The sequence below is a fragment of the Nanorana parkeri genome, unplaced genomic scaffold, assembly GCF_000935625.1.
Source record: "Nanorana parkeri isolate BGI_ZX_2015 unplaced genomic scaffold, ASM93562v1 scaffold654, whole genome shotgun sequence".
NCBI lineage: Eukaryota > Metazoa > Chordata > Amphibia > Anura > Dicroglossidae > Nanorana > Nanorana parkeri.
The window spans coordinates 100,344-122,765 of record NW_017306922.1 but is presented as its reverse complement, the minus strand read 5'-3'; the positions used below and the strand labels follow the sequence as shown (position 1 = coordinate 122,765).

The following is a 22,422-nucleotide window of genomic DNA, read 5'->3' as shown; positions in this document are numbered from 1 at the left end:
ATGTTTTAAGTGGAAAATTAGGGGGTCGTCTTATACACCCAGTCGCCTTATACGCCGGCAAATATGGTTCATGTATTTATTTAGAGGCATATGCACATAAATGCATTCTGTTATTCTAGCCACTTGAAAATTGAAATTTTCGAGTGGCTAGAATGTAAATTTATGCCGGTCAGATCCTTCCTGAGGCTGGGTTCACACCTAGGCGTATTGAATATGCGCATTTGTCACGCGGTTCGCGTTTTTACAGCGATTCGCGGTAAACGCGCGACAAACACGCGTTTCCGAGGGCTACTTGGCTGTATCCCAATGGAAACGCGAGACCAAAACGCCCCAAAGAAGTACATGTACTTCTTTGGGCGTAGGCCGTTTTGTATCGCGTTCGGACGGGCGGAAATACGGCAAGGTGTGAACCAGACCCATTGAATACAATGGGATTTAGATGTTTGAGCATTTTGTAGAGCGTTCGTCGAGTGTTGAACGCGCTACAAAACGTTCAGGTGTGAACCAGGCCTAAATGAACATTTGATCTAAATTACATTTTCAAAATGCCACAGTGTGCATATTGGCTGAAATGGCTGCATTCAGAGGCAAAAAAAGGCCTCCCAAGAGTTTTTTTTGTTTTTTTGCCCATGTGCATGAGGCCTTAGTGGATCCTTTTAATACTTTTGGTTTCACGAAACCCTATGTATCTACTTGTTATGTTAACAATCCTTCCCTTCACATTTCTAGGAGCTACAGGAGCAGCTGAAGATCACCACCTTTAAAGAACTTGTGATCAGAGACAAGGAGTTAATAGGCGCTCTTGTTGCATCACTGATCAATTGTTACATCCGGGACAATGCAGCTGTAGATGGAATCAGCTCTCACCTGCAAGACGTGTGCCCACTGCTGTACAGCCCCGATGATGCCATATGCTCCAAGGTACAAGACCACTGAATTAAAAAGGACACAATCAGAATGATTTACTAATAGAATGGAATTTTCATTCAGTAACTTGAAAGAAGATTCACTTCAATTATGCAGTCATGTAAAAAGCATATTTGTTTAATCTGCATGATTGGGTATTCAAAGTGAACACCACTACAATTGGAGTGAAGGTTCACAGCTTCTTTAGTAAATCAGCCTCAATGACTCTTTTTAGTCGGCACTCAATCTGAGTTGCTGTAGCATTTAAAGCAGAGGGAAACTTCCCTCCGCGCGCCAACATCTTCACCCAGTCTTTCTGGATTCAGGTTCTTCGGTCATTTTACTTTGGCCAGGTCGGAATAAGCTCATTTATTCTGGCATGGTGGTATGCCAAGAATGTACATTAAGCTGTGCATAGGCAGCTTAGTATATGTTTTAAAGATTGTGAACAGGCAGGTACGTTTTTATTTTATTGCAGAATAGACATGGACGGTCTCTTCTATAATAGAAATCCTCTGCTTCACAATTGTTTTCATTTTTCAGCTACCTTCGGCTTTAACTAACTTGGCATCTAGTTTTATTTTTCTTATTTTTCTTTTGTAACCAATTTGAATAGACTTCCTCTACAGGCTGACTAAATATAATTATACATTCAGCATCTTTGATGGAAAAAAGCAGTATACAATGTCACTATTTAGCAATGCTAAGCTGGAAAGCACATACTGCATATATAATGGGCACATACTGCCCTCATGTACATTGACAATTAGTGTTTCAGTTCATGCATGTACTTCAACCATGCACATTCAGTCAACCACGTTGCCTATATCTTAGTAAAAGTTTTATTTAGCCTTTAACTTCCTATATGGAGCTGTGATTTGCATATTATCTTAATCAAATGACCTTTGTTTTACACATCAGGCAAATGAGCTTTTGCAAAGGTCCCGCCAGGCACAAAGCAAATATGACAAAGAGCGGATGCTGCGAGAGTCATTACGGGAGTACCAGAAGATCAGTCAGCAGGTTGACTTGGTGAATGTGTGCACCCAGTATAGGCAAGGTATAGTTTTTGTTTAACATACAAACATTCACCATTTGGTATTTAAAGTAAACTGCATTTGTTTGCACAGACCTGCTGAATGAAAATAATATTTGGTGAGTTTTTCTTGAAGAATTCTGCCAAACACTGTTTACATGTAAATTTTTTCAGAGAGTTTTGTGTTGTGCATATATTTGCGAATACATGTGAAGCCACTGTCACGCTAGGGCACCACTGCAAGGTATGGTTCATTACTCGGGCATGGTGAGAGAAGCGGGTGAAGTTGTCCCAACTATCACACACATACTATAACACCTCAATTCTCATTCTCTCAACACCACTTCTACAAATACTGGCCATATGGTGAGGCACAGTGCACTGCTTCCGACCCCAATCCCAACTCGCAGGTCCAGTGTAGATATTGGCTGGGAAACCTGAGTTGGGCGCAGCTGGTAATGTAGCTGTCCTCCATCACCTGGAGCTGAGTGATGTTGCAGTCTGACACTGGTGGTGCTGCCTATGATGCCATTATTACGGAACCCTCACAGCCATGATTTTAAAAGAAACTTTCTTGTCCACAGGAATTGTGGGTTATACTCCCACTTCCAGGAGGATTGGACACTGGTAAACAGAAAAATAAAAATGGTTTGCCAGCCCAGGATAAACCTTCCTAATACCAGCAAGAAGGAAAGCAAAAGCATCCATGTGCTTCTTTCAAAAAAAGCATAAGACCCAGCCTGCAAAGGCTCATTCCCCACTGGAGGTTAAAACAGCATTTAAAGGCTTAGTGTTTTTTACCTTAATGCATTTTCTGCATTAAGGCAAAAATAAACAGTACCTTTTGCCTAACCCAGTCCCTCCCACACTTACCTGTGGCCGCTTGTATCCCCTGCTGCGACCAGGAAGTTACTCTGGATTCCCGAACTTCCTGGTTGTGGGGGAGTGTACTGAGGGCAGAGGAGACATAGGCTCCTTCTGCCATCAGTCAAACTGTGACTACAAGAGTGGGGGCGTGGCTGACTGCACAATGTGTGTGTGTGTGTCTATGGATGCACACAGCTAGGTGTGGGCATGGCCATGATTGTGCATGGACAGGTGCCTCCACAGCAGCGGCCTAGCTGATGGAGACACCTGTACACGGGGGTGGGGCAAGCGCTTTAGATGCCACTAGAGAAGGAGGGAATAAGTAATGCTGGGCCCCATAAACAAATAAAAATAAAACAATGAAGGTTAGCTTTAAGAAAAAAGCCCAAACCCAGGACCTGCCTCTCAGGCCCTATGCAAGTCCAGGAACTCCAAGTCTGCCAAGCCCTCGTATAGATATTCTTCAGCCTGAAGGTGCACCCCCACTTTTTTAAGCAGGGGGACATCTGTTAGCCTTTCTGGACACTAGAAAAGCTTTCATCTCAAAACTTGATTGCAGGAGGTAGTTTCAATTTCATTAGTTACAAGCCCCCTCCCCTGTTCATCACTTCCAGCCTTCCTGTCACTGGATGGATTAGCAAATCCTCAGGTAGCCCTAGTGGATCTCCTGGTTGAGAGTGTCTTAACTCTGGTTTTTGTGGCAGAATTGTTTCAGGGGTTTAATATGACCTGATTACACTTCTCAAGCCAATGGGGGGTATCTCCCTCATCTTGGATCTCCAAAGTGATGAAGGTCTTTATTCCAGCTCAGAATTTTTATGGAATCCACCAGGTCTGTTACAGCCTTCCGTCACTAGGACATCTTCCTGGCCTCTGTGGACATCAAGAACACATGCCTACATATCCCCATATTTTCAGGCCACCACTGTTTCCTTTACCTTGCTCCCATGCGGTTTCAAATAGCCCTGCCATTCGACTTTTCTTCTGCCACTTGGCTGTTTACCAAGGTGCTGACCCCAGGACTAGTATTATCCCCATTGTGGGAAACTTAGACAATGACCACGTACAGTCAGCACAAGCCCTGGCAGACATTTTCTTGACTGTCCAGACATTACCTAGGTTCCAACAGATTCAGCTTCATAAATCAGTACTGGAACCTACTCATCACTTGGAGTATCTGGGTCTAGTCCTAGACACAACTCGGCCCAGAGTTTTTCTTCCTCAGAAGAATCTTTAAATTCTCCAGTCTTAGACTCTTTGGTCCATGAGTCATCAGACTATTCGCGTGGCATGGGAGTCCTGGGTTTTACGGTAGCCCCAGCAGGCCCGTTTCCTCAGTTTATTCCAGAACTCTACAACACTACATTCTCTTGTCATTGGAGAAGTCTGTCTAGTCTCCGGAGAGAGCAATTTAACTGGTGCCAATGACCTTGTTGAACCTTGCCTAGTGACCCAGGAATCTAGCCCTGGAGTCATTCTTTCCTACCTGCTTTTCTCTCCCGTTCATTGAAGGACACAGGGAACAGATCGGAGTCCCGAGCAAGTCGTTTGCAATTCCCAAACGCTTCTCGGTTCGTTATCCTTTTGAGGAGTCCTTCCTGTCTAAGTGGTCTACTCCCCCCGCGGTGGATCCGCCGGTTTCTCGCCTGAACAAGGCTACGGTCATCCCGGTGGAGGATTCGCCTTCCTTTCGGGATCCCTCGGATAGGAAGGCGGAGGCGGTGGCGCGTACTACTATCCTTTGAGCCTCTGCGGGACATTCCGATTCTGACTCTCTCTCCAAAAGGTGGCATTTTTGGTGGCGATCACCTCGATCCGCAGGGTTTCGGAATTGGCGGCTTTCTCTTGCTCGTCCCCGTTGCTGGTCCTGCATCGGGACAAGGTTGTTCTGCGGCCTCGGCCGTCTTTCTTGCCAAAGGTAGTTTCGGCTTTCCATCTCAATGAGGACATTGTCCTACCTTCCTTGTGTCCGAAGCCTGTCCACAGGAAGGAGAGGGCACTGCACTGTCTGGACGTGGTCCGCGCCATCCGGGTTTACCTGAGTGCTACGGCTGCGTTTCGGGAATCGGATTCCCTGTTTGTCGTTGCAGATGGCCCTCGGAAGGGCCGGGCTGCCTCGTCGGCCACCATCTCTCGATGGATTCGCGACACAGTCTCTCAGGCGTATGCTATTAAGGGGCGTGAGCCTCCTTTTTCTGTTACGGCCCATTCTACAAGGGCTGTTGGGGCATCTTGGGCTTTTCGTCATGGTGCCTCCGTTTCTCAGGTTTGTAAGGCCGCGACTTGGTCTTCTGTTCACACCTTTGCCAAGTTTTATAAGGTGGATGTTTTGGCATCTGCGGATGCTGGTTTGGGGCGCAAAGTGTTGCAGGCGGCCGTTTGAGGGAATTTTTTTGTTTAGTTGGGTTTGTTGTTTCTGTTGGCCCACCCCTCTTTTTTGGTACTGCTCTGTGACGTCCCTACAGTACATGATCTCCGATCTGTTCTTTGTGTCCTTCAATGAACGGGAGAGAAAATAGGATTTTGGTACTCACCGTAAAATCCTTTTCTCTCCGTTCATTGAAGGACACAGGGCCCGCCCCTCTATGTGGGTGTGTACTCCTTTACTGCTTGTTACTAAACTGGAGACTTCTCAGTAGGTGGGGGGTTTGGCCACCGGCAGGGGCCGCCCCTAGGCTGTAATTGGTCTTTAGTTTTTTTGTGCCTAGCGTCCTTCTCCTGCAGGTGGCGATATTACCCTACAGTACATGATCTCCGATCTGTTCCCTGTGTCCTTCAATGAACGGAGAGAAAAGGATTTTACGGTGAGTACCAAAATCCTATTTTTTGGGAGATTCTCACTACACACTACACATGCCAGCCTGTTGGATTGGGGAGGAGTCCTGGGTACCCTCTCTGTGTTAGGTGACTTGGGTGTCTGGGGAATCTCGCCTCTTGATCAACATTCTGGAGCTTCACGCAATTCAGATGTCCCTGAAATGCTGGACTACCTGGCTGGGAGGGTCATCCAATTCAAATTCAGTCAGACATCATCAAGGAGGAGCTGGAAGTCTTGCCTCAGCAAAAGAGGTAGATTGGATCCTGTCCCTGGCAGAACGCTCCATCTTTGTTCACCAAATGTATTGCAAAAAAAGGCCTGCACACCGCTCCAAGTTCCAGTGCTTTATATGTAAATCCACAAACGGCTCACATACAATAGTCTTTGTGTGTATATTCTTCTGTTTGAAAAGAAGAGGAGCATAACTTGAGAAGCGCCTAGTACAGGTGGAAAGTTACAAAATAGATTATGTATATCTCAAAAGCTTTAGTCACAACATGTTGAGAGAGAGAAAAGAATACAAAATTCTGATTAAAATCATATTTCAAATTAATTTATGAAACAAATTCACAGATCAGAAGCGATTGAGTCCAACCAGGATTCTAGATCTCAGCCTATGCCTCCAAAATACTTCCACCTCCTGGAGTATATTGCAAAAAACAACCACTCCTTGCCAGCAAAAGAAACCTTTTTTTTATTTTCTTTCTTTCTTTCTTCACCTCATTAAAAAGGATATCACATGTCTCTTGTGCTCTAAGAATTGCTTGAATATATTGGATGGCCGAATAGCATTTGCTTTACCGCCATCATAATTATGCTCCCCAGTCCTTTCTCTCAACGGGCAAATAGTACAGCTCATATATTGCAAGGAACTCGGGGAGCACCCACTTCATATACCACATATCATGTATTGCAGTTAATAAACTGTTTTATAGGGAATACTTCTCTTCCATAACTGATCTAACAATTTTTGTATTGGGGAAAGAGATATTTCTATGCAGCTTTCATTAACTTAGGTCAGCTATATTTAAAGTGACACTAAACTTAGGAGTTAAACCTTAAACATGCATTCAAATACCTTTAACTATTAACAAAAATGTATCTTATTTGTGTATCACTCGGCTGTAGATCCTCAAATCGTCTCTGAATTTGTGCTGTATACTTCTATATAGCTTTCATTAGTTCAGGCCCATAGCAGAAATGTAAACATGCTCACGAGTATAACAGGTGTACAGTTGTGAGACGTGAAGTAGTTAATATTGCTGGTATATATCTTTTTGGTATCTTTACTGTCATTAATAGAGGGAAAGCAGGCTTAATCATTTATTTTTTTATCGCAGTGCGTTTCTATGAGGGTGTTGTGGAGCTCTGTCTTACTGCTTCTGATAAGAAAGATCCCCAGGGTCTTGGACTGCACTTCCACAAGAATGGAGAGCCAGAAGAGGATGCAGCTGGATTACAAGCCTATCAGGAAAGGTGTGTATTGTGTCAGATAGCTGGGAATTGTTTAAAGCGGAACGTACACTTATCTAGTATGCCTAATGGAGTGATGACATCTATGGTAACCAGTCAACAGGACTACCACATTCCCTCTGTTTCTTTGAAAGACAACTTTGCTTTTGGTTAAAGGAGAACTATGGGGTCAGGGCTTTTCCGCACAGTTCTCCAAAGGGTCACGGGAGAACACAAACTAGCGTTCTCCCGTGACCCAAAGCTCAGTATACCGCGAGCTACAGCTCGCGGTATACTGAGACGCCGCAGCCGGGAAGGATCCCGACAATACTGTCTGGATCCACCCAGCTGCGGGATTGACAGCTGGCTCTGCCTGTCCAGCTGTGCCCGCCCCAGTCCGTTCCGCCAGTCAGCACTTGAGGATCGGACAGGGGAGGGGGGGAATCCCTGCAGGGAGCCGTGAGTGATAGTCACGGCTCTCTGCAGGGATAGATCGAGAAGTGAGCAACGCTATGTGTTTGCTCACTTCCCGCTCTACTGAGCCGACCTGTGGCAGTTTCATTGTCACAGGTCGGCTCAGATTATGAGGCTGAGTGAAAATCACGGGCCTCATAATTCTCCTTTTTAAGTTGTCCCTTAAGTAAACTTTCCACCCTCTTACTTACCTTCCTTTCTGTTCCTAAGATCTTCACTGTGTGGCCAACTAATTATCCAACAATAAGATATTTTTAATGGGTGTCCAGATGTAACTGCCGTCTCTTATTGTTCGATTGTTGGCCTTTAAGTTAAATTTATTGTATAGTCTTCGATTTACTTTCATGACTGGGGCATATTAAACTAATTGCTTTTGTGTTTCTCATAGATTAAACAGCTACAAGTGTATTACAGACACCCTTCAAGAACTGGTGATCCAGAGCAAAGCGGCACCCCAATCTCCTAGTGTACCCAAAAAGCCAGGTCCTCCCATGCTGTCTTCAGATCCGAACATGCTCAGTAACGAGGAGGCTGGACTTCATGTGAGACATTCTTGTATTGTTCACTCTCACTGGAGTATTGTACATAGGCCTGTTTATCAGGCACACACTTGCTGGAGATTTCACCAAGAGTTAAGACTGCAGATGAAAATCTTTTCTATTCTGTTTTTCTAGAGAGGCAAAAGCTGTTGGGCTATTTGTACTCAAACTGGAAATCCTCTTACACCAATATATTTACAAGAATACAATAGCTTAAGGTTCCCAATAATATTAGATGATTTGTCACCCTCTGCAAGTTCAATCCACAATTGTTGATTCTGTGGGTGACATCCGACATCCTTGGATACCCAGATCTTTGGGGTATACGCCCTGCCCCTGGAAAGATTGACATAACTCAAAAGCAGAAGGGTAAGCTGCTCCACTTGTGGGCTCTGCATAGGAAGCAAGAGCTTGGTTTTGCCTGTTGTCTTAGGGAGGTCGGACATTTTATTTTTGTCTCCTGTTTAAGAAAGATGATTATTGGAATGTGTGCCAAACAGGGATCCAGAAATATCCCTTGCATCTGTCCTTCTGACTCATCGTTGTTGCATCATTCCCCCAAATCTGCAGATTCACTGTGAGCTAGCGACTCTTGGCTGCCAGAGCAGCTATGTACAGTGCAAAACAGCCCAAAAATCATATTCTTATGTCCTATTGAGGTGCTTTTGTAGTTCACTCAACAAAATAGCCAAGTGCAGCATAATGGAGGTATGGTCTGGACAAGCTCTAACAATTATCTGCTCAAGCTTTTGGGCTTTTTTATTTAACCACAGGTTCAGTATTGTCAGTATCCAAGTATTTTGTATCAAGTGTTGTAAAATCACAAGCTGTATAACCTTTTTTCATTTTAGTTTGAACAGATGTTGAAATTGGCTCAGCGCTCCACAGATGAACTCTTCAACATTGCCCTATTTAATTGGCTGATACAGGCAGATCTCACAGACAAGCTGCTTGAGGTGAGTGTTGCTTCTGCCTGACCAGCCTTCTTCCTGCACTCATTTTGTCGTCATTTCTTTGTTCATCTCCATTTGTGTAATTAACATGCACTTTCCTGATTATGTGTTCTGCAGCTGAACTCTCCGTTTTTGGAGCCTTATCTTGTGCGCATGGCCAAGCTCGATCAAAACAAAGTGCGTTATATGGATCTTCAATGGAGATACTATGAGAAAAATCGCAATTTCAGCAGCGCAGCAAAAGTCGTGGCCAAGCTGGCGGACATGCCCAGGTAGATAGAGATATAGCCAAGTTCAAACTCCTGTCTTGATTTGTCTTGTTCACCTGCTCTTTGGCAGAGCAGTTCAGAAAACACTCTGTAAGAGAAAAAAAAAGTACCTCTAGTTACTTGTTTATGTCAAAATAAGTGTAATTTCGGTTTCAATGTTTTTTTATTAACATTTTTAAGTGAGGAAAACATGAACAAGTAAAGCGAAACAGCAAATGCAAAGTAGGAATTAACTAAGCGCAACATCCTAAAAATAAGTGTTTCACTTTAAAGCTGAACCCCTGCCTGGCAGCTAAATATACAGATGAGATACTTCTATTAGAGCTCCTTTACCTGTCAAAGGTTTTGTATTTCTGTCCATTCAGTCCTAAAATGTGCACAGCTCTGTCCTAAAATGTGCATAGCAGCGCAGCCCTGTCCGGCAGGGGAAAGGACCTGATTTTTCTCTGCTGCTTTTCAGTTACAATTATACATCTTGTCCCTTTGCCAGTTTGTGACTGGATAATGAAAGGAGATACAGCAGACTGATGAGGTCATCTCTATGCTCTCTCCAAGTCAGTTGTGAAGCAGTGAAGCACTGCTTCACAGCTGACTTGACTTTGTCTGAGCTCTGCTGTGCATGGATTGCAAGAGGATGATGCCATGCCAAATTTAGGTGCTTACACTGCTTGCAAATAGATTCAATGTATGAATGAATACAGCGCTGATTTGTATTTGACTATACAGATTATCCTTTTTTTTATATGGTGATGAGGCTTGCGGGTCAATTTACAGAGGTCTCCGTTTCCTGAGCTCCCCTCCTTCTTTTAAGTTGCTCAAACATTTTTTTTCCCCCAGTCTCTCACTGCCTGAAACATGTTGGGTGTCCTGCTGTACCTCATGAAAGTTTAACAAATTGATACATTTTTCAGGCATTTATATTTGCAGTATTTGAAATACTTAGAAAATATATTTATTTTACTGATAGGGAAGATCTAAGACCTGACCTGTTCCCTTCACTTGGACTCCTATATGACAGTCTGCCTTCTGTTTCATACGCCAAAAAGATAAAGCGGGCTTTGCATGCTGGGTACAGTCTTAAAAGTAGCAAACAGCAGCAGGTGTATGCAGGTATATTGTGGTGGATGTTGGCAAAGTGCCCAGCTAAGCAGTTGGAAGACTAGTCAGGACAATGTACCTGATGGCATGAAAGTAATGATGATGATGAATGCCTGGAACTTTCATATTAGGTCCATCTGGAAAATGGTTCCAGTTTAGTTTACAACTTAAGTACCTTGTTGTACATGGTAGCAGCCTACAAGTCAATGGGTAAAGTATACGTCTTTTGGGTATCTAAAGCCAAAACTTTTTTTATACTTTAGACAGAGTAGCTATGATTTGATAGTGAAACTGTACATATCACTCCTGTACTTAGTGCTTTTCTTTCTGTAAAAGCATGATTATATGTTTGTCTCCTCCCAGCACAGACATATCATTGAAGCAGAGGATTGAGTACCTGTCTAGAGCCATCCTAAGTGCCAAAAGCTCTACTGGAATGTCGTCTTTGCCTGCTGATGGAGAGTTCCTTCATGAGTTGGAAGAGAAAATGGAGGTAATGTTTGTATAGATGATTCGCTTATATGAACATTTATTATTCTATGCCAATATAGACCATAGAGACAGCTGCTGTTGCTGTTATCAAAAGGCACAGGCATAGGGACAGTATTTAAACTAAGGACTTCGGAATGCATGGCGTCTAGGAAGAAAGTAGCTACAATGAAAAAGCCAAGGCAAAGTGGGAGTTTGCAAGTTGAAAGAGAAGAGTCCAGGCTATTTTTTTGTGCCACTGAAACAGGTTGAAAAAGAGAACTCTTTTAACCACATCATTGGATCACCCAACTTGTTTAGTGTTCAAACTACACATACTCTATTTTTCCCACCTTTCATTGTAAATGAGACCTCTCCCTTTGTTTACATGGCTGCCATTAGACTGCTCTCCTTCTGTGGTTTTAAGAATCATACTCCTTATACAAGATGTGCCCTTACTGGTTATTTACACAGGGATAATACTATACTATAGTATCACACATTTATTTTGTACTCTTTAAATTGTACTTGACTTTGCAGCTTTTACTCAGCATTTAGTGGAGCTGCTTCGCTTACTGTTAGCTAGTATTTTCAACTTCTTCTCCAGCTCTGTTTTTACAACTGTATGGCATTTAGCGTTATGAGTCTTGGGGTGCTTTGCAGTACCTTTTTATTCTCAGAAAACCTTTACCAACTCACCTGTGTTGCAGAACACCACTACACATAGAGAAAAACACTACCATGCATTGTGGTGCACTGAATTGCCATTACTTGACTTTTTTTGTCCATTCTGGTGTGTTGGCAGCCCATTTATTTGAATAAATACGCAACATGTAAGTGTGCAAAATGATGCGTGTTAATGCACTGAATCAGACTGGTGTGAATCCAGTATAAGGACAATGGTATTACTATGGTCTAGATCAGTGGTTCTCAACTCATGGGTCGCGACCCAAAAGTGGGTCGCGACACCTTCTGCAGTGGAGCAAAACAAACGACAAACGCACTCAACAATTTGTTACCGGTTACCTTCTGCAGTGGGTCGCGGCGTCCTTCCTGCAAAGAGCGGCCCATGTTCAGGAGGGAGACATAGAGGGGTGATTTGTGCGAGCCAGCCTGTGGGAACTATATATTGAAAACTGTTCCCTCTCATACACCCCCCTGCGCGTGAACTGACCCGGGGAAATCGGGGACTATTTCCTCACTTTCGGGCGGCGGAATAATATGGAGAGGCGGAATAATATCGAGAGGAGAATGAGCTGGTCCCGCCTCTTAGGGGCGGAGCTAAGAGGGACGTCTCTTAGCTCCGCCCCCTGGTCGCCAAGACGAGGAAGAGGGCCATGTGCCTGAAGGAGAGGGAAGGTAAGTTTGGAGTGGGAGGGGGCGCTGGGAAGAGAGAGAGAGTGTGTGTGTGTTTTGCTGGGACTTGTAGTCCTGCATAGCTGGTGGTAATCTGCATTGCTATATGATGATTATACAGCAATGCAGAATAGCACCATCTATGTAGGACTACAAGTCCCAGCAATGCATTATAGGGTGGGGTTTGGATGCTGGTGGTATTCTGCATACCTTACTTTTATTATAATGTATTGCTGGGACTTGTAGTCCCGCATAGCTGGTGGTATTGTGCATTGCTGTATGAAGATTATGTAGCAATGCAGAATAGCTCCATCTATGTAGGACTTCAAGTCCCAGCAATGCATTATATTTTTTAGTAGGGATACACCAGTGTTAATAGTTAGTGTTGCCTTCCCAGAGACCATGGAAGCTGGGAGAGGTTTGCAGTTTTGTTAATAATGTGTGGTGCACAGATAAAAACAGATCATAATGTCCATGCTGCTAGCTCTTCCCCTGTCAGTGCAGAAGCTGGGAAAGGGGGGGGCGGAGCATTAGCAGGGGCTCTGCTGCTCATTTTCTATAAGTATAGTCGCCCAGATCACTTGTAGCAGCCTACTTGTGTGGCGTACCATCACCACCCCCCTGCACCACCACCCTCCGTAGTTTTCAGGGTCCCCTGGCAAATTCATTCAGGATGGAGAGAATTTATAAAGTGATAAAAAAATAATAAAAATTAAAAAAAAGAAATTAAAACCAACCCTGCCGCCCTACCATCTGCCTGCAAATAAACACGTGCACATGGGGCATGCGTGTGTACTTAAAGGACGATTGTGCCATAAAGGTTAGGTATCACTGCGAATGTGAAACTATTTTTGGGTCGCGACTTAATGACCAAGGACAAATGTGGGTCCTGAGGTTACACAGGTTGAGAGCCACTGGTCTAGATGCTTTTCCGTATATTAATCCATCCAAAATTTTATCTGCCATTAAACTGTGTTTCTGCTCATTTGTTTGAGTTTCTGTATAACTTTAAGATATTAGCAATGTATTACAGACCATCTGCTTGATTTCAGGTTTCTAGAATACAACTTCAGATCCAGGATACATTAATCAGGCGCTATTCAGATCATCCCTCAGTTCAAGAAGCCGTGGCGCAGCTGGATTCTGGACTAATGGACGTTACAAAGGTATGTCTTCATAAATGAGCTGGGTGTAGTTTAGTGTGAAGTTATTGGCTTTTTGAAACAGAATAGGTCTACAGTGACTACTGATGTACTGTGCCGTGTGGCATTGTATACTTAATACCAAATTTGTTAACATATCCTGACTCGCTTATGTTAGGATAGTAGACAGAAGACCAAAGTTCAACAAATGTATTCCTTTATGCCCCTGGAACTGGCTTTGCATTTAGAATTGCAGGTTTATGTGATCGATACAGTGGGAACAGTGTCATGTATCTAACATTCATGGAACTATTTTATGCCTTTTCAATCTTATTAGCGCAATATATGAAACCCATTTATTTTATGGTTTTATCCTTTGGGAATAGAAAGAAAGACAAGCTTGTGTGATTATGGAAAGGTGATCCAGGAGGAGCTTAAAGGAAAACTACTTATGGTACAATTGTTCTTTAAATAATCCCCTTAACTCCCTGAGTGCAGTCTGTTTGGTAGAATACTTACCTTCCTCACCGTTCTAGTGGTTTTCCTGTGTGGCTTTACCCAGCAAAGTCTTTGCAATGTTCCGCCCTTTCCACTTCCTACTGCACACTTGCACTGTTGCCCTATTCGTTCCTATTAATGAGCCATTCTCTGCTGGATGGCTGAAGGCCACATGGCTCATCCATAGAAATAAATGGGGCCACGGTGTGCACAGTCGGAAGAGAACTCTGCAGTAGACAATTTTGTTGCAAATGCTGTAGGGCACCAGGCTGAACTCACAGGGATCATAGCTGGAACAGAAACATAGAAGACTAGGAATTATTTTACCATGTGGTCTGTGCCCACCAGGAAGGAGTGAGCTGCGGGAGGAGAGCAGCTGAGGATCAGTGACAGATGGGTGGGGGACAGAGCTTCAGGATGTCACGTGGAGAAACAGCAAATATGTAAAATATTTGCTGATCCTTCCCTTTACAACAAACACGAAGTGATTAGCACTGATCACTCTGGTGTTTGTTCATAACTGAGGAAATAACAAGTGTTTACTATGTCCCAAGTTATGAATGAACTGGAAGTGCTACACATCACTTCCTATTCATTCATGACTGGGGACATAGTAAACACTTTCTCCTTCGTTTGTGATTGAACAAGAAGACTCTGTACTGAGTGCTTCCTGTTCATTGAGTGCTGGGGATGCAGAGAAGGAGATTGCAGATTATTTTTCTGTTTGTTTAGACCCCTGATTTCTCTCCGAAGCCTCTGACAATAATGTAAAAAAAAAAAAGTAAATAGCTAAGAAAAAGCCACACACACATAAACCATTGTGCACCATAATGTGGTATACATTATGCATATGTTGCATAGTTCGAACACAGCTTGATTTTTTTTTTTTTTACTTTTTAGAAATAATTATTCAACTGCGTGTGGCAGTGCATTGCAAAGCATTGTGGTGCGTTGCTGTGCGTTGTAATACATTGTGTTGCGAATAAATGAATGCCTGCATCATTTTAACACAACACACACCTACACCGCGCACAGACAGCACTACAGATCAGACGTTACCACAACACATAAGTGTGAGACCGACCGCCAGATTTTTTGCACAAGTTGCTTATTTACAGTTTTGAGTTTATTCGGTTTTAACGTTTCACCAAAAGATGCAATTAAAAATGTACAAATATTTGGAATGTATTAACTCAATACAGTTTTATACTTTAGATTGAAAAGGTATCTTGTAAATAGTTTTTTTTCTTGCGTGTGTGCGGTTAATGATTTTATTGTATTTTTATCAAAAACTTTGATTTGTTAAACATTTGTGCAGCTATCCTGGGACCTACAAAATTAGCAGCACCATCTTTTTCTTCTAGCTATCTTCTGCTTTCAGAAAGTATATGTTTTGGGGGGTCTTTTACAAACTCTGAAAGCTGCAGTTGACAAAAAAAAAGGTGAAAAATTGCATATATGGTCTGACGAGGTTAAAAGTGGAACTCGGGGCCTGGCAGCGAAAAGGGTTAAAGGTCATCTATGAAGTGCAACCTTGCCCTCTTCATTTAACCTGGAACGTGTGTGGTCAAATGTCCCAGTACTTGGCAAGATTGCTCTAAATGAGTGTCTTACTAAGTGGTGAATGTTAGGTTAAGTAGGATAGCCCCATAGCTACCTTCAGAATCAGGCCAGCAATGGCAGCTTCACTATTTCTATTTTAACAGGTTCCCTTTAGGCAGGGGTGGGCACCTCTGACCCGCCAGCTGTGCTTTAACTAGAAATCCCAACATTCCTCTACCTCTGGGAGTCATGCCTGTAAACTGTCAGTCTTGCAATGCCTCATGGGACTTGTAGTTCCACAACAGCTGGAGGGCCAGAGTTGCTCACCGCTGCTTTTAGGAATGCCCGCCACTGTAGTGAACAGGGCAGAATTGTCAAAACCTCTTCGATGCTTTTAAATAGTAACATTGGGGTAATACCATTTTACACCGTTTTCAATCTAAAAATGTAATTGTATTTTTTTCCTCTGTTTACTTTTCCAGTTATACGGGGAATTTGCTGATCCATTCAAACTATCAGAGTGTAAGCTGGCAATCATTCACTGTGCTGGCCATTCAGACCCAATCCTGGTGCAGAATTTGTGGCAGGAAATCATAGAAAGAGGTATGGAAGCTTTCAGCTGTGGGACAGGTCTAAGTTTCTATCTAAATGTTGTCTGAATACTATGAAGTTACATGTGTATGGAAGATGTTTTATTATATCTGTCATTAGGGAAGAATAGGTGCTAAATTGCTGGCCTCCATTTCAAACTGCTAGTTGTCTGGCTTCATTACTTCTGTATTACAGACCTGAAACAAGCATGCTGTAAATGTGTCAGGTCTCTCTATTCTTGTTCCCAGCCTCAGATCAGAAGGGAGATGCCTTTTCTCCCTTGCAGTGTGGGGGTGTGATACCCCCACACTGCAAGGGTTAAGTGCTTGTCTGTGTCTAGGTGCCAAAATAACAAAGATATATATATATACTAACCCAAAGCTCCGAGCCGATCAGCTGTCGCAGAGCTCTCTGCAGCATTGGAATCTTCCTCAGCATCCTCATGTCTATACACTGTGTATAGATGTTGATGGCTTATTGGACCTTAGACTGCTGCGGAGGAGGAGGAGAGACATTGGAAGGACTGGTCTAAGAAGCCGGCTCAGCTTCAGGTGAGTATAACTTTTTTTAATATATAGAACCTAAACACAAACAAGCACTTAACCATTGCAGTGTGGGGGTAGCCCTACTGCAAGGGTTAATAAAAACCCATTTCCTGGAGTTCTTCTTTAAGCATTATGGCAGTGTTAAGGACCATATCACAGCTTTCTAAACCGGCCCCTTAATCTGCGATTATTTTTTGGATGAGGGTTAAAATCATTGGATCAGCTGGCCTGACATGCGTTTTTAGAAATGGTCAACAATGGCAGCCTGCATATTTACTTTAGCACAGATTTCCTTTAATAAACCCTTTGTCCCCCTTCCCTCCACTGCATCATACTTCATTGATTGCACACCTAGAAAGCAGCATAGTCATGCCTTGTATACAATATGAGAGGTTACATTTTCCTCTGGTCTGTTGCTCATAGTAATTAATCCTTAACTTGAGTGACTGCAAAGAAGGGTCGTCAGGTTGCCGGCGGGGGGCTGCTGTACTTTGCACATTATCACTTCACTTTGTAGACTTTTATGGGATAGGTCTGAAAAGGTTATGGATTTAAGATGTTTAGCACCACACCTAACAAGATGTCTTTTCTCCCCTTCAGAATTAAGTGACAGCATTGCAATGGGAGCCGCTGATCGGATGCAAGCATTAAACCTAAAGTTAACAGCACTTGGCAGGATCTACGTCAGCAATCCCCGATACTTCCCTCTAGGTGAGAGCGGTTATCTGTGATGCATAGATAGTCATACTTCAGATCTTCTGAATGTTAAAGGGAGTGTATACTGTGATTTTAGACATTATGTTCAGGACTGACCATTTAAATAGCATATTAGAAAAAGGAACGGTTTACTAATTTTAGGAGTTTTGTTTAGGAATGATTCATATGCATTATTTCCAACAAGTAAGCCTTGCTCTTTGCTCCTTTTCACTTGTCTACCAGGCTTAAAATTAACTGTTCTATTGAAACAAAAGCTGGAAACCTGAAGATTACATTATACACAGAGCTGTCTGAATCAGTGGCTCGCTCAAGCCGACACACACATGGGCGACCCTTAGTCAGGTGCGCTGCAATTCCCATGCTCTGACAAAGGAATATGCCGACAGGAGGATAGAGCAGAGAGGATAATCACAGGTTGGGGGTGGGAGTAACAAAGATGTTTTTAACTGTAGCAAAGAGAGATGGCCGGCCTCTCTGTTCTGTGGTAATCGCAGGACTGGATGCATAGAAATCCATATCCATTGTTGGGTAAAACAGCACCCCATGCATGTATTTTAATTTAACATGTGGCTAGAGTTCAACTTTAGGTTGTTTTGGGGTTTGTTTGTTTTTTAACCACAAACGCCGGCTGAAATCAGCGTACATTTCCTTTCCAAACCTAGAGTGTTCTGTGACTGAGTAGCCTGCCATGGGAATCACAAGGGAGATGACAGCGAAGATTTCATCCCATGAGAGCTCATTTTGTAGCGTTTCCTATTCATTAGCTGTAGATTTACCAGCTCAGGGAGGATGTGCTGTGCAGGTGATTGAGAGTCCTTCCAAATCCCAAATTTACATTAACTCCTGGAGGTTCTTCCTTCAACCTGCTCATTCCAGACACTAAATGACTGACTTCATGGAAACAATAGTCTAATTTATACATGTGATGGTGATCATTTTTTTTCAAACACATCACAGCAGTGGTGACCTTAACCCTTTCGCTGCCAAGGACGTACGTCGTACGGAGCTACAAAAGTGCTTCCAGCTGGCCAGCTCAGTACGTCGTACGGACCTGGCATTTACAGTTCTACTATAAGCTGATGGTCGCTTTAGCGACCATCAGCTTATAGTAGAACTGTTCAGCAGACTGTCCCCTTTAAATTAATAGCTGTCATCAGCGGCTCACAAGCCGCTGATGACCGCTAATTTTAAAAATACCGGGCGCCCCCCCATAAATATCAATGATATTTAACGATCCCTCTGTGCAGAGCAAACACCGGAGTGATCGTCTGATCACTCCGGGGTTTGTAAATAACTGGGGACACATAGTACTATGTGTCCCCAGTTATGAATGAACAGGCTGCGATTTACATCACTACATCACTCTATCCAATAGGAAAAAATTGCAGAAAATTCAAAAATGGCTTGGCCAGCTGATTTGAAAAATGTTCCGGAGGGCTTGGCAGCGAAAGGGTTAAAGTGTGTTTCCACTTTTGCAGCCACATTGGGATAGCACCGCCTTTTATATGTGTGATGTCTTCCATTTACATAACATAACAAAAAAATAAAAATTGCTGCTTACATTTTTTAATTTTTTTTTTACTTGCTAAAACATCCTACCTAACTTCCCCCATGTGTAATATTATGGAGGGGGTTGTGGGAAGTTGAAAGAACTAAAGCCAAATCTTTTTTTGGCTTCAATTCTCTTTTGGGTCACAGGAGTACATCTACTGATGTAGGCTACTGCCCGCTATATGTGGACAGCGTAGAGCCGCGCTGCATTTGGGAAGCCTGATTGACACATTGCTTTGCCACTCTAGAGCCAGAGCCACCTATGCCCGCCCCTTTCCCTGTCCCCTTCGGGAAGCTGTGACTGAAGGCCACCGCTCTTTGCATGGAGAAGGCCTTGAGCTGAGCGATCAGCAGTTTGTGATCACTCAGCTCTCCATCTATAGATTTTGGTTTCGCTGGTGCACACACGGTGTTCTTTGGGGGGAGTCATTCCTCTTCACTGTCATCTCTTCCGTCCTAGCCTGGAGCATCAGGTTTATTGTCTGTGGCCTTCCCTTGGTCGTTTGCAGATTCCCCATTCTTGCAGGGTCTTCACCACATCTGGTTTGGATTTGTGCATTGGCCCTTCAGGTAGTCCTGAGTTACTGACCGTCCCTAGTCCATTCTTGCACCTGTCCGTGGCTGCTGTCCCCTTAGTTGGACTCCTTTTGGACATTCTGACTGTTTCCAAATTCCTGTGTCCCTCAATGGACTTGAAAGAAAAAGATTTTACAGTAAATCTTTTTTCTAGGAGTTTGAGGAAAACAAGTCCAACCCCTCTGCTTTTGGTGGCCCTGTGTGTTGAGGAATGCTGGGCAGAGGAAGGGTTGTAGGGGGCAGGTTTCACATAATTGCCTATGTCCCAGTCTCCTGGCAATGGCAGTATAATAAGCCCCCCCCATCCTTCTTCCACATCCATTTGCTGTATTAGGTGTATTTTTACTGAAAATATAGATTTGATAAGCCATAGTGCTAATGTGTGACATAATAAAATTGCAACTGCCACCATTTTATTTTTAAGGTGCCTGCTTAAAAAAAAGAATGTTTTGGGATTTTTTTTTACATATTTTTCAGGCCTAAATGTACATTTTAACATGTGTGTACAAAAAAAGTACACTCAAGCTGGACACTGCACTCGAGAAAACAAAATGTTTTTCTTTATGTTTTTGTGCTGATTTTAAAATTTATTTGCATTTGTTTTCCTTTTGAAGAATTTTTGGTTCAGTATCTGGAACAACAAGTGTGCACATTGAACTGGGATGTGGGCTATGTAACTAAAACAATGCAAGAAATCGATGTGTCCATTCCCAGGTTGCTAGAAGTTTATGACCACCTGTTTAAAGCAAGGGTAAGTGTTTTTATTTATGGAAAGGGACATTATTATACAGAATTTTGAATGTGTTAAAGATGTTCTTTGGCTAATAATGGAAGCCCCCATCTCATCCAACCACTCACCATAAAAAATGCTTTCCTAAGCCCCCTTAGCTTGCATGAGTCAACTGTCACTTGACCCTCAGCAGCATTTTCCAGGAGTGAAGACCGGTGATTCACCACTGCACTCCAGGCCTGCTGCTAACCGTTTTTGTGGCCACACCTCATAACTTTACCATCCAGCCAATGAGGTCTTATCTCTTTAAAGTGATATTAAAGTAAAAATGTTTTTGAGCTATTTCCTTTGTTGATTTAAATCGCTTACAATGGATTCAACTCCTTGATGTTTAAAAATGTTAGCTTCCTGTACAATTAGCACTGGCCCTTATATCCTGTTTTAGGGTGGGTCCTTTTCCTTTCAGGATCCTATGGAGCCACCCTTGTGAGTGCTAGCAAGCTGTGTGTGTGTCCACAAACACCCAGACACAGCAAGGCAAGTCACTCCCCACTCCTCCTTCTCCCTCTTCCAGTCGCCAAGCTAGTAGATAAATGGCTGCTGGAAACTGCTATACCTTGTCATCTTGCACTTAACAGGATGTTCAGGGAAGCCAAGCTGAGAGAGTTGGAGCCAGCTGTTTGAAAACATGATGATAAAGTTCTTGACCAAACATTTAAAGAAATACTTTGCTAGGCAATTTATACACTATTTGATCTGGATTCATTATCGGGGGGGAAGAAAGAGAGAGTTTAATATTACTTTAAGACCTGTGATGACACCGCCAATGGACAGTCAGCGGGAAGTGTCCATGTCATCAGGCAGCAACGTGGACACCCAAAGACAGGCCCTCCCACTCTGCAGTCCAGAAGAGAGAAGTCTCAGGATTTAACTTGTCACATAACTACAAAATTAAGGTGAGTATTTGACCTATTTTGTTTTTTTTTAAGTGCTGAAGCGATTAGCTGGAAGTGGGTAAGGTTTATCTACAAAACTAGGGATGCACCGATAACATTTTTTCCAGACCGAGTAAGAGTACCGATATTTTTCCTCTAGTACTCGCTGATACCAATTCTTCTTCTTTTTTTTTTTTTTACATACTCTGTGCTGCTCCTGAGTGCCAGCAGGGGGGTCTCAGGAGGGCTGTACGGGCTCTATGATGGGCTGTGTGGGGTCTCACTAGGGGTCCCGGTCGGTCTCGCGGGCGGCATGGATCCACAGGAAGGAGACGCTTTGTGGCTGGCACTCTAAACAGGCACCGCAATTCACAGGAAGGCTGCCGAGACCTTGCTGGGGACATCGGTTGTCTTCCTGTGAACGGTGGTGCCTGTTTACAGCGCCAGTTTCAAAATATAAAGCACCAGTATCGGCGCTTGGTATCGGGGCATTTTCACGAGTACTCATAAAAATGCCCAGTTTCGGGAACTATATTGGTGCATCCCTAAATAAAACCAAATTCGGGAGGGTCAAACTGAGCAAATGTTAAAAAAGCATGAATGTAGTTTTCACTGCAGGTCACTCTGCCAATCCATAATTTTGTTTTGTTTTATGTGATAGGTGACTTATTTTGTTTGCATACGATCAGATGTGATTTACTTGAGCTTTTTTGGGTGAAAAAAAATTCATTTGAATACATCCCCCCAAAAAAAGGCCTACAACACTCCCCGATCACGGCCTTTTCACATCAGAGCGATGTGTTTTAGCATGAATAGCTATTAGTAATCAATTTCAGCGGAACTTCTGTAATTTTGAAGACTTTTCACAGCTTATACAAGCCACTTCTTGATATCTGACATGTTTTACCATGTGTTAACGCATGCTTGTTTAGATGCATTATTATGAAGGAACCCCTTTAGTTCAATTGCCCGAAAATAGTGGAATTTATAAGCTTGCAAAAGGTCAGGGGAGCAAAATATTGCCTTGCATTGCATCCTGTGCTGCTGCAATCTCTGTATGTGTGGTATTTTGACAATCCTCCATGCTCTGTTTAGGACCCATTCTGGAATAGAATGAAGAAGCCCTTACACCTCTTAGACTGTATTCACATCCTGCTGTCTGGATATGTACAGGACCCCAGCAAAGTGCCAAGCTATGAAAGGTGAGGACAATATCTTCTTGGACAATTCAGTGGGCGTAGATTTTGGCTACAGTGGAGCCATATTAGTATGTGTTAATGATAGTCAGTGGTCAAAGAGGTCCTAACGCTTTGGAATGGATATAATAGTGCACAAGGGTGGAGAAGTGGACTAAACACA

At 43.1% G+C, this 22,422-nt stretch overlaps 1 protein-coding gene across 1 annotated transcript in view; it reads left to right on the top strand.

The window, feature by feature from the left end:
- The window catches only part of NUP155 (nucleoporin 155), a 46,372-nt gene that overhangs the window by 21,622 nt on the left and 2,328 nt on the right, over positions 1 to 22,422 (top strand). The window contains exons 18-29 of the mRNA XM_018563326.1: positions 730 to 921; positions 1,828 to 1,966; positions 6,968 to 7,103; positions 7,942 to 8,095; positions 8,944 to 9,048; positions 9,163 to 9,317; positions 10,776 to 10,905; positions 13,289 to 13,402; positions 15,901 to 16,021; positions 17,155 to 17,265; positions 20,013 to 20,149; positions 22,159 to 22,265. Coding sequence (XP_018418828.1) covers positions 730 to 921; positions 1,828 to 1,966; positions 6,968 to 7,103; positions 7,942 to 8,095; positions 8,944 to 9,048; positions 9,163 to 9,317; positions 10,776 to 10,905; positions 13,289 to 13,402; positions 15,901 to 16,021; positions 17,155 to 17,265; positions 20,013 to 20,149; positions 22,159 to 22,265 — 1,601 coding nt within the window. The remainder of the gene's footprint in view (positions 1 to 729; positions 922 to 1,827; positions 1,967 to 6,967; positions 7,104 to 7,941; positions 8,096 to 8,943; positions 9,049 to 9,162; positions 9,318 to 10,775; positions 10,906 to 13,288; positions 13,403 to 15,900; positions 16,022 to 17,154; positions 17,266 to 20,012; positions 20,150 to 22,158; positions 22,266 to 22,422) is intronic.